The sequence below is a fragment of the Meleagris gallopavo genome, chromosome 3 (genome assembly GCF_000146605.3).
Source record: "Meleagris gallopavo isolate NT-WF06-2002-E0010 breed Aviagen turkey brand Nicholas breeding stock chromosome 3, Turkey_5.1, whole genome shotgun sequence".
In the NCBI taxonomy this organism is placed as follows: Eukaryota; Metazoa; Chordata; class Aves; order Galliformes; family Phasianidae; genus Meleagris; species Meleagris gallopavo.
In genome coordinates, this window is record NC_015013.2 from 24188335 (window position 1) to 24200513 (window position 12179).

Sequence of the window (12179 nt, forward strand, 5' to 3'; positions counted from 1 at the left end):
CTTAATGGTCTATAATCTCTTATCACATCTTAAATATAAAGTAGAATTAAAAGTTTCTGTGTATTTTTTCTATCACTAACTATTTCTCTACTGCCTTAGAAAGCACTGTTAGAGTGCACACAGTGCCTGCAGGTACTTAGAAGTACCTTAGTATTCTGAGTATTCTTCTGCTCTGAAACAGCTACATAAAATATCTCTGAATGCAAACACTAACTGTAGAAGGATAACTTAAAAAAAAATCATTCAAAAATGATGTTTTGTATTTTGTTGGATTTTTGTTTGTTTGTTTGTTTTAACTTTGCTGGCTTGTTCTGTTTTGCTCACCAAAGACTGGAATAAGGAGGAGGAGGTGGTCTCAATAAAGCAGAAAGGACAGGCAAAAGATTAAAGTAATACAAGGACAAATGTTTTCATAATTTTTTTTTCCCGTTTTTGTACATAGCCATGGATGGCTATAATTGAGATTCTTAACTGTTACTGTGATGTCCCTGAATTAATAATAATAATCTTATCATACCACTCATTTTCTTTGCTTGCTTTTTAAATATGTACACTGCAGCTTGTTGCAGCTTTGCACATTGTGTTATTAACCAGAAAGAACAATGGCCAGAGATGAAATCCTGCCATGCAGCCCCAACAGGCACAGGGCACAATAACATCCCTGCCTGTGCCTGAGGAGGCTCCTGCAGCAGCCTCTGCCCCACATTCTTGCAAGCTCCTGGATTCCCCCTCCCCTCCCCCCCCCTTGCCAATAGATCAGTGCTGCACACTTTTTCTCCAATGGCGCCTGTGCATCAACAGCTTATATGTACAGCCATATACACCATATTTAGTGCCATGAATCAGCTTGTTTATAGTAATGCCGTGATCTGCTTGTTTTTTCAAATGCAGTGTGGCAGGAAGGTAGCAACAGGTATTGTGCTGCAATCCTTATTGGTTGGTGGGATTCAAGGTAGGCCAGAATCCTGCAGTGGATCTGTTCCCTTTCTCTGTTTTGCACAAATTAAATTTGACCATGTACATGCAGGTGCTCCAAACCTCTTAAACTACTGGGTCTTTAATGGAGAAAAACTACCTACCTGTAACACAACTGCCATTAAAAAAGGTGGGTAATACAATGAAAAGAGCTTCATAAGAAGCCTCTCCCCTTCCCTCACTCTCTAAATGGATAACTCTTCTTCTAACTCTGCCATGCCTTCCAGGGCCTGGGTTTCCAGACTGTGAAGGAAAATCCCATTTGTCTTCTCTGATTCCTGGCAAAGCCCTCTGCTCTCCATCCCCTCCAAGGTTTCACTGTGGGTTGGCTCCCTGTTGTAGGCATGTCCATTATCCCCCTGTTTTTTTTCTCACTTAGTCTTCTCCATGCTGCTGATTTAGAGTACCTGACAGAAAAGAGAGACTTTTCAGCTGTTTGAACTCTTTTGAAAACAAAAGAAAAATAACTGCATATGCAGGTTTTTAAATTAACACAGCAGAGGTGAAACTGTTGCTGAGTAAAAAGAGTATTTTGCTGTGGAGAGCCATTGATAAGCCTGTGTACAGCTGTACACAAACAAACCATTTTCTTCTCTTCTGTCGAGCTGCAGGCTCTTCAGGGGGTTTCTTTGTGCCTTCAGACTGAAATTTGAAGAATCCTGATGGGGAGGTGATCTGTCCTTTTCCTATCAGACAAGACAAGCCTGTAGTCACTAAATCCTGAAAAAGGGACTTGTGTTTTTTGAAGATCATTCTGATCTCAAATGTACCTTGCAGTTTGCATGATTGTTTAGACTTAGTTATTTGCAGGCGAGCAGCCACAATTCTCATTCTGATTAAGAAATGAGGAGGGTTTATTTTAAAGATAAATATCTATCTGTCTCTTTCAAATGAATTTTTAATTACTCAAATGTGTGTAAATTATTAGCTCATTTCTACTTGTTAAGGTACAAAAGAAAAATGATTATCTGGTATTTGTTGAGTTCACAACTGTGTGCTTCAAATTTTTTTGCTTTTTTCTTCCTCATTTGAATATGTTTCTTAAATTCCACTGAAGCATTTAAGCTAAATTGTGCAGGGAACCCATGTATGCAATGCTAGCTATGTACATCCCCTGATGAGCAATAGTAATATGAAAGGAACACTTAAAAGCCAGATGCAATGAAAATTTAAACATATTGAGTTCATAGCATGTGATAGTTTAATCATTATTTAAGCTTTAGAAATGTCATAGCATAATTACTTTAAGAATGAGTTCAAACACTTTCATGTGCAAAAATTTCTTTCTCACTTCAACTTTTTTAGCCTCCTGAGAAACTTACACTCTTATGAATTTTCTGCACTTAATCACATCATTTGATCACAGGCAAATTTTCAGTGAAAATTCAAAATCTGAAAGATTAGCATATAGTCTAAAATATGTATTTTTAAACTAAGCCTGTATTTTCTTTATGATCTTTAAATAAATCTATGAAAGTGTTTCTTTTATTAAAGAACAAGATCAGCAACAAACTCTGTTAAATGGAGAATGTCTAGAAGAGCTTCTTATTTGCAGAGTCACAGAATAGAAAGCTGCTGTATATTGGATTTATAAGCACCCAAGCAGGATTAATTCAACTCTCCTAAGTATGTGATACATTTTTAATAATCTCTCAACATATATGAAGCTGTCTCCTTCTGCACTTGCAAGGAAAGGACAAGGACCAGAACTTACTTTCTTAATTTCTCCCATACCTGGAATATGATTAATTAGATCGACTTGGCAATTAATAATCTACGTTGTTATATAAAACAGTGTCATAATCACTGTCTGCACTTCAGTGTGAACACTTCCACTATTATACAGCATACTGCAATTTTATTTTATTTTTTAATAATATGAGCCATCCAGGTTGGATTTTGAAAAATGTCAGTTATAATGAGTCTGCCATTTCTGAGGAACAAGCTGGGGAAAAAATATTTTCCATGTAAATTTTGGAGAGGGGGAGGGTTGTTTGCACATTTTTTAAATGGAAATCTTTGTAGAGCAGCTGTACATCCTCTAAGCAAAGACTTACAGGATGTAAAATTTGGCATTTGTATTAGAGATGTATTGGGAATTATTTACCGTAAAATTCACTGAAATTTGACCATTGTAATTTTCTTTAAAACTGAACTTTTCATGTGTTTCATCAGAGCTAAATCAACATTATTGTTTCCTATCCCTTAAGCTTTGTACCACCTGCTGTGCTCTCATGAGCGTGTTTGTGCTAACCAGAACCTGAACGTCTCATCTCTGTGGAGCTACTGGATATGCATTGTAGTTGTTTGGGTGAAGCCACGCTGCCTTGTAGTGTGTGCAGTACCCAAGGCCTAACCCTCATCATTTCTCCTCTTTCACTTCCCTTGGTGGACCCAGACACCATGGCAGGCAACTAGTTCCTGGAAAACTAGGAGACACTGATCAGAGACGGCACAGGCTGTGGGGCCTTTGTGTGTGGGGCCAGGAGGAACTCACCATCAGCAGTGCGAGGGCCTGTCTCAACCACGCTGACAAGGCTGGGCAACAAGCCTTTCCCTGCCCAGTACATGCTCTCACAGCCAGAATCAGAGTCTCCTATGTCAGTGTGATGCTATGTCAACACTAACAAACCTAATGAAGAGGTTGCGCTGGCACAGATTGCCCAGAGATGTGTTAATACTCCATTCCTAAAGATAATCAAGGTCTGGCTGGAGGGGGCCGTGAGCATCTGATCAAACTGTAGGTGCCCCTGTTCGTTGCAGGGGAGTTGGACTAGGTGACTCTTAGTGGTCCCTTCCATATGATTCTTTGATTCTATGATTCTACAAATATGGGAACATTTTAGTTTTGCAGAACAGGTAGAGGAATATTAGTGTCACTGTTCATTTTCCTGATGCTGCAAGCACCTTTTGGTTTGGCAGCCCTCATCTGAGATCATTACCTGTGCTCTGCTCTCCTACTGTGTGCTTCCATGAGGGGAAAGATAAGGTAGGCTGACAAAACAGTCATCAAAAATTCACCAAGATCAGGGTGAGCCCGACATGATGAGAGGAGCTATTAATATTTTAACAGCTGTCATCTACCTCCACAGGCACCGAAGTATTGCATCCCTGTGCATGCTACAGTCAATAGATGCCATGTGCTGGGGCACGGGGAAGGGCAAATTGGCATTTCTCATACTGACCAGCGGGGTGTAACTAAGTGAAATGAACATGGCTTATGCAGGGAAAAAAAATTGGTAAAGTATTCTGAGCTGAAAAACATGAATTCTTTATCAATTGCCTTAGGATTTCTTTACCAGATGGTTTGTTTTTCTTGAAGAAAACAAAAAGAAAGAGTTGTGGTCTGTGGCTTGAACAGTGTAAGACTGATGACTGAGTGATAGACACTTTTATTTCCCTGTCTTTTATTACTGAAAAACCAAAATGTGGCATGCCACTGATAATGTCAAATGCCACCAGGTGCATGCTCCTTCCCTGAGACTGACGGCTCCAACCTGTCCCTTGCAGGGCCCAGCCTCCTCTCGCAGAGTGCTCTGCAGCTCAACACCAAGCCCGAGGGCTCCTTCCAGTACTCGGCCAGCTACCACAGCAACCAGACCCTTGCCCTGGGCGAGACGGCAGCCGCCCCACTCCCAGCCCGCAGCACTCAACCCAGAGGTGCCATCCAGAGCTACAGCCAGGTAGGTGCCCTTTGCTGCCTTGCACTGTCCCAACACTACACCCAAAATCATGCAGGGGAACACTTAGGAAGGAGAACTGCCTGCCTTCCAATGCTTGCCTTTTTGTCTTGCTTGAGTCATCTTGCAGGAGGTTGAATTACCACTGTCATTTTCACATATCTAAAGTGGCTTGACTTTCAGGGTAATAAAGTAATCCTGATGAGAAAGGAGATTTACATGCTATTTTTACTTGCTTGCTTGTATATTTGGTGATCTAATGTTTAGTCATTTAAGTATGAAATTCTGTGCTGCTGACCCAGATAAGGACAGGGCCTTGCCATGTTGGTATCACATTATTACAGAAGGCACTTTCATGCCAGAGAACAGAAACAGAGCCAGGCTTATGCTAGATGCAAAATCTACTTGGGACACTATGTAGGGCTTGGTGCTGTCGTTCAATCCCATTTGTAAGAATCACTTTTTGCTTTTTTTTTTTTCTCTGAATTTTAAGATGAACAACTTATCAAACAGCCACATGTACATTTCAAACTTTTTAAAATTTGTTTCAGATACTCATGAAAAGTCTGAGTGGTTCCCTCAATTTCTAGCACATAACTCTCTCATCTTCTGTACTTTTCAGCATGACATTAAAGCCTCTCACTTAAACCAAAATTAAACCAAAATTTCTCAAAGTATTCATGCTTCTGTACATAAACAAAGTCAGACTGGATGTTGTCAAAACAGGTTATTTTCTCTTTTTAGAACTTATCTGTCATGGTACAGAGACCATTTCAGTGTGACACTAGGACATTTTATAATTCAAGATTCAGTGGAAGTGAGCTGCATTTGAATTTCAAAGCCTTAAATTGCTAAGAGATTTCAAGTATTATATAGCCATCACACAGCTTGTGGGATACCAAGAGACATACAATATTCCATTTACCCAATTTGCTAAGAAAAGCCCTCTTCCCTATAAGACTGAAAAATTAAATAAAGCACAGTTAAATTTCATTTCAAACTGAGTTTGTACTTCTATCAAGGGTTTAAAATGTTCATACATGCTCATACAATGGCCAGGTCTCAGGATTTTTCTGTGTTTACAAGGCACCTCCTTCCCTTATGCTGTTAGGGATTGGAACCAGCAAAGGAGAGCAGGACTCCAGTTGGAAAGAAGAGTGGCAGCTGTAATACTCAGTAGTAGCCTGGGCAGATATAATTAGGAGGTATGCCTTGTGAAAAGCTTCACACCCATGGTTAGTCTGAAAGAGTGGCATGCATTCTGCAAGGAAGATAGAAAAGAGAAGTAAGATGATATAAAAGGAATAGGTTGTAAGTTCAACAGAAACAAAATGAAAAAGAAGAGAGGAGAGTGGAAGGAGAAAGAATCTAAAAAACAAAAATCAGAACTAATGAGGAAGGAAGAGAAAGTGTAAGTGTACAATTGCTCATAGTTTCAAAAATGTGATATTCTTAATATAAATTTCGTCATCATGAAGAGAGAAAAAATCGGTGATCGACATTTCTGTCATTTAAATTATGCTGAACCGCCATTGCTTAGTTCTGAAAAATGCATTAATCATTTCATTCATATGGAACTGAGTTACTAAAGTAACCTTTTCTATTTTATTTTCTTTGATTTGAGAGGGCAGAAGATAAGGTTTCTTTCTGTATTTCTCTAGATTTTCTGGTAGGTGTTCCAGCAGAGAAATAACTCATAGAAAGTACTAACAAGAGTGTGTATCGATATTTTTCAAAAGATACTTGGCGGCTTCACTTAAATTAAAACATATCTTCAAAATGTTAACAACCATGTGAGCTATGAATTAACATCATAAAAACAAATAAATAAATAAAATAATACAAAGTATTTTTAAAGAGTTTTGCAGGAAGGCAAAGATTCAGTTAAAAAACTCTGAATACGACCACTGCTGATCCCATAACTAAGGGGAAAAAAAGTCAATCCTTGGAAGTGGTTTGCTGTCCCTATTATAATTAAAGTAAGTCTCAGGAGTCATAATTGTTCATATTGTGATAATTTCCTTTGTTGTTTGCTTGCAAGGAATATAGCTATCTCTGAGCACGAATGATAGCCCAAATGTGTGGGAAAATTTGTAAATAGTCCCAAGGCCAGCTGTGACAGCAGAATAACTTCTGAAAATGCAATTGTATAAAAAACAGGAACTAATTAGTCTTGGGATTTCCTGTATAGAGCTGCAAAGTACAATATAACATTTTTGTCAGTTTGGAGGAGTATGTCATAGATCATAGAGTTTTTCTACTGTTTTGACTACTTTAGAACACCAAACTTCTATCTTTTAAATGCTACAAGAACAGAACTTCTCAGCAACTGCTCCTCAAACAGGAAATTATTCTGTTTCTGAGCTGAAAACAGCTTCTCAAATTTGGAGTCCATACCCTGATACACCCTATATTGATCAATTAATGCTATTTGCAAAGAGTCTGCAATGGGTTTTGTGACAAAAAAGATTTTGCAGATGAGTAAGTGAACACTCTTTGGACAATACACAGTTTGTGAACAAATAATTGGGTTTATTGTCATCTTGAGAATGGTCAACTTACCTTGTAGATATTACAGGAATATAAAACACATCATGGAGTGCAAATAGTGGTTTTCAGCTTGTTCTACCATGTACTTGCAAGGAGAAGGGAAAGGAAGTGGAACAAATTAGCACTGGATGATTTCTTTTTTTTTTTTTAGTCTGCTGATCATGTGTTCTTCTCAGAGGCCAAGGCAGCAGGCAAGATTAATCACTATTGTGTTACTATCCCATGCTCCAAAAGCGTCTGGACATGCTGGCACAGAATTTGAAAACCATTTAAAAGGAAGAAAAAAAAAAGACCTTGAAACATTTGATTTTTGAACTTGTCTCTTTCTTCCAACCAAGTCATAAGTTAGTTATTCAACAGACTACTGCATTTCACTAGTCTTATTGAGAATGTAGGCAAAGGAGCACCAGAATGTATTTAGTTGCCAAATAAAAACTGCATGCTGGCCCTTCTCAGTTAGAAGATATTTATTCCTGCCACAAGTCAGGTGATGAGCAACCTGAAACTCTATCCAGACAAAATCTAAAATAGGGACTTCACTTGTGGTAGGATGTGGCAGATGTCAAGGCATTTAAAACTGGGTTCCAAACATGACCACAAGAAGTAAAGGAAGCAGATGAAGTCTTAGGACAGATTACTCTTACTACAAACATTCCTAGAGAACAATTCACTAGAATAGTTTATGCTAATGAAAAAAATGACCTGTATGATGCTGATTTGATCCTACAGTAGTTAGTGATTGCAGCCAGCAGTGCTGCTTTAAAATCGGAGCTTGGTCATCTCTGGACAGCCTAAAGGATCTCACAAATTCTGTTTCTTGATGTAGAGACTGTGATGATATTAGCCAAGTTCATCTGTATGAAATACATCTATATCTGTAACCTTTGTGATAGGACCAGGTAGGCTGACACGTTTTCCTCATAGTGTTGGAGTATGCTTTTCAAGTACAGTGTAGAGATGATCTTGCATCATTCATGACCTTTGTGACGAAATTGGGAGAAAAAGAAAATAGGTCACAGTTAAAGGGTTCACCAGTACAGTCAGCATCTGTTATCATAGAAGTGCATCTGAACATAGATGGTATCTTCCTGGTTACAAATGACATCCTAGCAGTCCTGCAGAAGAAAGATCCACCCACAGGTACTGCCCAAGGACTGAAGGCTGCATTATCAAGTCTGGAGAATGTTAAGCATTTTCCCTGTCTTCTGCCCTTTGCAGAAGAGCACTGATGGAAGTTTTGGACCAGAAGAGAGTGATACCTTGAGTTAAGCCATATGGGGGTGTTCTTTGAGCTGACAACAAACAAACAAAAAAGGAATCTCAATAAACTGAGAAGTCTTTCAGTCACTGAAAGAGCACAGAACATCATGTGGATTATAAAAGAGAGTTGGACACTTAAGAGACCACCAGCGTCTCTCAAAAACCCTGATAAGGACAATCAAGTTTACTGCCTAAAGCTGACAACAACCACTGATATTCAAGAAGCCAAAGCTGTGGTGTTTCAGCAGCCTAGAGGAATGCCTTCCACACAATCCAGTTGGAAAGTCCTTCCTAGAACCCACAGAAAGGTCTCCTCATAGGCAACAGCGTGCTGTGATGGCGTCCATTATCACTGGATGCAGCATTTTTTTCCTGAACTTACCTGTGCCTCAAAGAGACATGCTGGGGTTTGAGATTGTAAGGGCCAAGCAATCCCTAAAAGCTCCAGAGAGCAAAACAGTCTGAAAACTGGTTTATTTATCCCTAAGCCTGCCAAGTACTAAAAACGCCTCTGGATACAAGTACATCCAAAGGTGGAATAGGCATGCAGACTTACCCAAAGGTAACACAATGTTTCAGTTTCTTCTGTTCTCAGTCAGGAAAATACAGAGGACACTGAGCACAAACCATAGTTTCTTAAGAACAACTGGTATCATGACACAAATCTTCCAGCATGTTCCTGGAAATTTTATTTCATTCCCAAGAAATGACTCTGAAGCCTTTTGAGTTATATCTGAGACTCGGCCAGCTGCATTGACAGACATTCCGTTCCTTAGCACCTATGAAGTATAGATATACGGAATCTACCAGGTTTTGGATTTGCATTTTGGCATGCTTAAGGAAAAAATAATGTGAAGGGATTTTAGATGAAAACACGCATCTGCTGCATCTGCTAATATATCCATACTGGTCATTTGATACTTTGAGACTTCGTGTTCAGTTTTTGCTGGTCTTACACACTTTTCTTCCCGCTGGGAGCAGCCTCCAAGAAACAACATGCTGACGTTTTAGTAATCAGCAGCTGACCCCAAAGTGTTGCTTAAGCTGTCTAACCACTGAGGAACTTGTAGCTCCTTATCCATGAATAATTTCCAGCAGAATAAATAATTCAGTTATTTGTTCCTCTCAGTTCTACTTTATAAAACAGAAATCTTGTATCGCAGTGTCTTTCACTCCATCTTTTTCAGGTAAAGATCTGATTTAAATGTTTTATTTAAATTGAATTATTTAAAATAAATAAATAAATAGCAAGCGGGTGTCCTGAAACTTAGTGTATTTGAAACATGAATGGCAGCCTAACATCAGTTAGACCATCAGTCTACCGTAACCTAACTGGAAACCCTCAGTGATATTATGTGCAGAGGTCTGTAGATCTTCTTTTGTCAGCATCAGTAGAAAATGATCTTTCTAATAACATTAAATAAGAAAATATTTTTCATACTTATGTTCATATTCTCATGCTTTTTCACTTACTTCTGCTGTGAAAAAGGATATAACGGAACTCATACATTGAATCCAAAGAAGCAAAAAAGAATCTTTTTGTTTGGGATATCAGAAAAATGATATCTCTGAGAATTAGAAGAGATATCTGCAGGGCTGTAAGAAATAAGTCCTTTTTTTTTTTTCATGTCTATGAAATAGATTGATGCATGAGGATAGAGCTACTGGAAAGCAAATTTGCTCTCAACTTATTAGTGTAAGCACAGTTTCATTATCAGGTTGACAGCAAGAACAGATAAATGGAAAAATAATGGAACAAATACCATTGTATTTCATTCTTCCAGATGAAGTGTAGTATTGGAGCGCAGGATGAACAATGACGTATCTGTGTTGTTGTCTTAAGCTACAAGCAGGGAGAAACCTGAAACTAAAGTGCATTTTGCCTCTGAAAACACAACCGGAGAATGCAAATGTATTCGATCCTTTGGAAAAAATAAGAACCTCACAATAAATGTAAGACAGGTCTGAGATTAGTCACATCTCCAAAATTACTGCATGCTAACGTTTCCTTGCAATCTGTTCATCCAAAGTTCTCTCCTTCACATGGAGCAAATGCTTGGCTTTTCACAAAGTGCTACACACTGGGTTTTTAATTAAGCATTTAATTCTTGTGTCTGCCACTACATCTTTTTTCCTGTAACAGACAATCAGAGAGTGGGATTTCTGGTTTTTGAATTAGTGCTTACAGAATGCCTACAGCTTTATAGAGATTTATTAGGAATATGGGATAATATCGGTTTACTTGAAATTAATTACTTTAAATCCTTGACACGTCAAGCAGTGTAAAAGTAGATTAGAAAAAGAAATAATGCATACATGTTGACAAGGATTGCCTAAAATCCATAAAACCAAGTTATCAGTGTGCGGGGAACACCCTGGTAACAGTCTGTATTATTGTAATTTGGAGCTATTTTGAATATTAGAAAATAAATTATAATGTTGGTCCATTCTAACCGGTCAAAAAGTAAAATCTATTACCAAGCAGCAGTGGATAACATTGTTGGTTCAAACAGCCATTCGTCATGTGCAAGCCTTGCTTTGTACATGTTGTCTTAAATCTTGGCAGCCTGGTTTTGTTTTATAGAAGATGTTGCCGTACAGTTTAAACCTTGAAAATGAAAAATGTTTTTTTGTCAAATACATTACTGGGAAGTCAGTTTCAGGTTAGCCCTTCTTTTCTCTTTCAAGACGGTAAGTAGTTCAGAATGCAGGCAGCTCGTAAAAGTTGTTTGATGTTCCCAGCGCTTGCATTCCTCGGTTTTGTCATGAGTCCCTCAAATGAGTGACTTGGAACTGTTGGCCATTTGTAACAATCACAAGACAGGTATTTGTGCTGCGGTGCTTTTACCTGCTGGCCTCAGCAGTGAGCAGACTGCTTCCATTGGCCATTCCTATGCCCGCTAAGGACTCACACTTTAGAACGGGCATGGTTTTTATCAGATTTATCCATAAGGATACAGAGATGTCTTGTGTGTTGGAAGCCTCCAGAAGCCACGAGTTTGGCTGCCTTGCAATGCCCGAGTGCTTTGAGCGCTACCAACAGCCAGAGGGAGCTCCTCCAGAGCCTCTTGGCCATCCCTAAAACAATCCTGGGGCTCCCAAAGATAAAGACAGGAGAAAAAAAAAGCGAGGGATGGAATCATTTCCAGCAGGTGTACATTGGAAGAAGCATTTTTCTGGCATTTCGAGCCTCATGCCTGCATTGTTCTGATTATTTTCTTTTTTGTCTCATCCTCAGTTCCTCACCAAAATCCTCGGTTGGGTATCCAAGTTTCATTACTGGAATGCGGTGATTTTGTTTTACTTGGTTGTTTGCTTTTGGTTGTTGGTTTTTGTTTTTGTTTTGTTTTTTTTTCCCTGTAGGACGGGACTAAAAAATCCTACGTTTCTATTTAAATGTGAAGCAACACTGCTGTTGGCATTCACTGCAACTCCGAGCTGAGTCACAGAATGCACTATTTGCATTTTAAAGGCAGTTCTGGCTCAAGAAGCCTCGTTGAGAGGTGCGCGTTGGGACGAGGCTCTGGCCAGTCTCGAACTGCAGCTCACGGGATTTGCAGCACTTTCTAAGGTTTCATGTAAATCCTCTGCATCATCAGGAATAAGAAAAAAGTTTAAAAATAAAAATTAAACCAACAAGCGAACATCTGAAACGCGAGCGTGCCTGTCGGCAGAGCCGAGCTGCCTCTGGCTGCGGGGCGCGGTGACCGCCGG

General features: G+C 39.1%; 1 protein-coding gene across 1 annotated transcript in view; it reads left to right on the forward strand.

Moving 5' to 3' along the window:
- Window positions 1-12179, forward strand: part of CTNND2 (catenin delta 2) — a 607095-nt gene that overhangs the window by 319074 nt on the left and 275842 nt on the right. The window contains exons 6-7 of the mRNA XM_019614298.2: window positions 4486-4658; window positions 7357-7462. Of these exons, the coding sequence (XP_019469843.1) occupies window positions 4486-4658; window positions 7357-7462 (279 nt within the window). The remainder of the gene's footprint in view (window positions 1-4485; window positions 4659-7356; window positions 7463-12179) is intronic.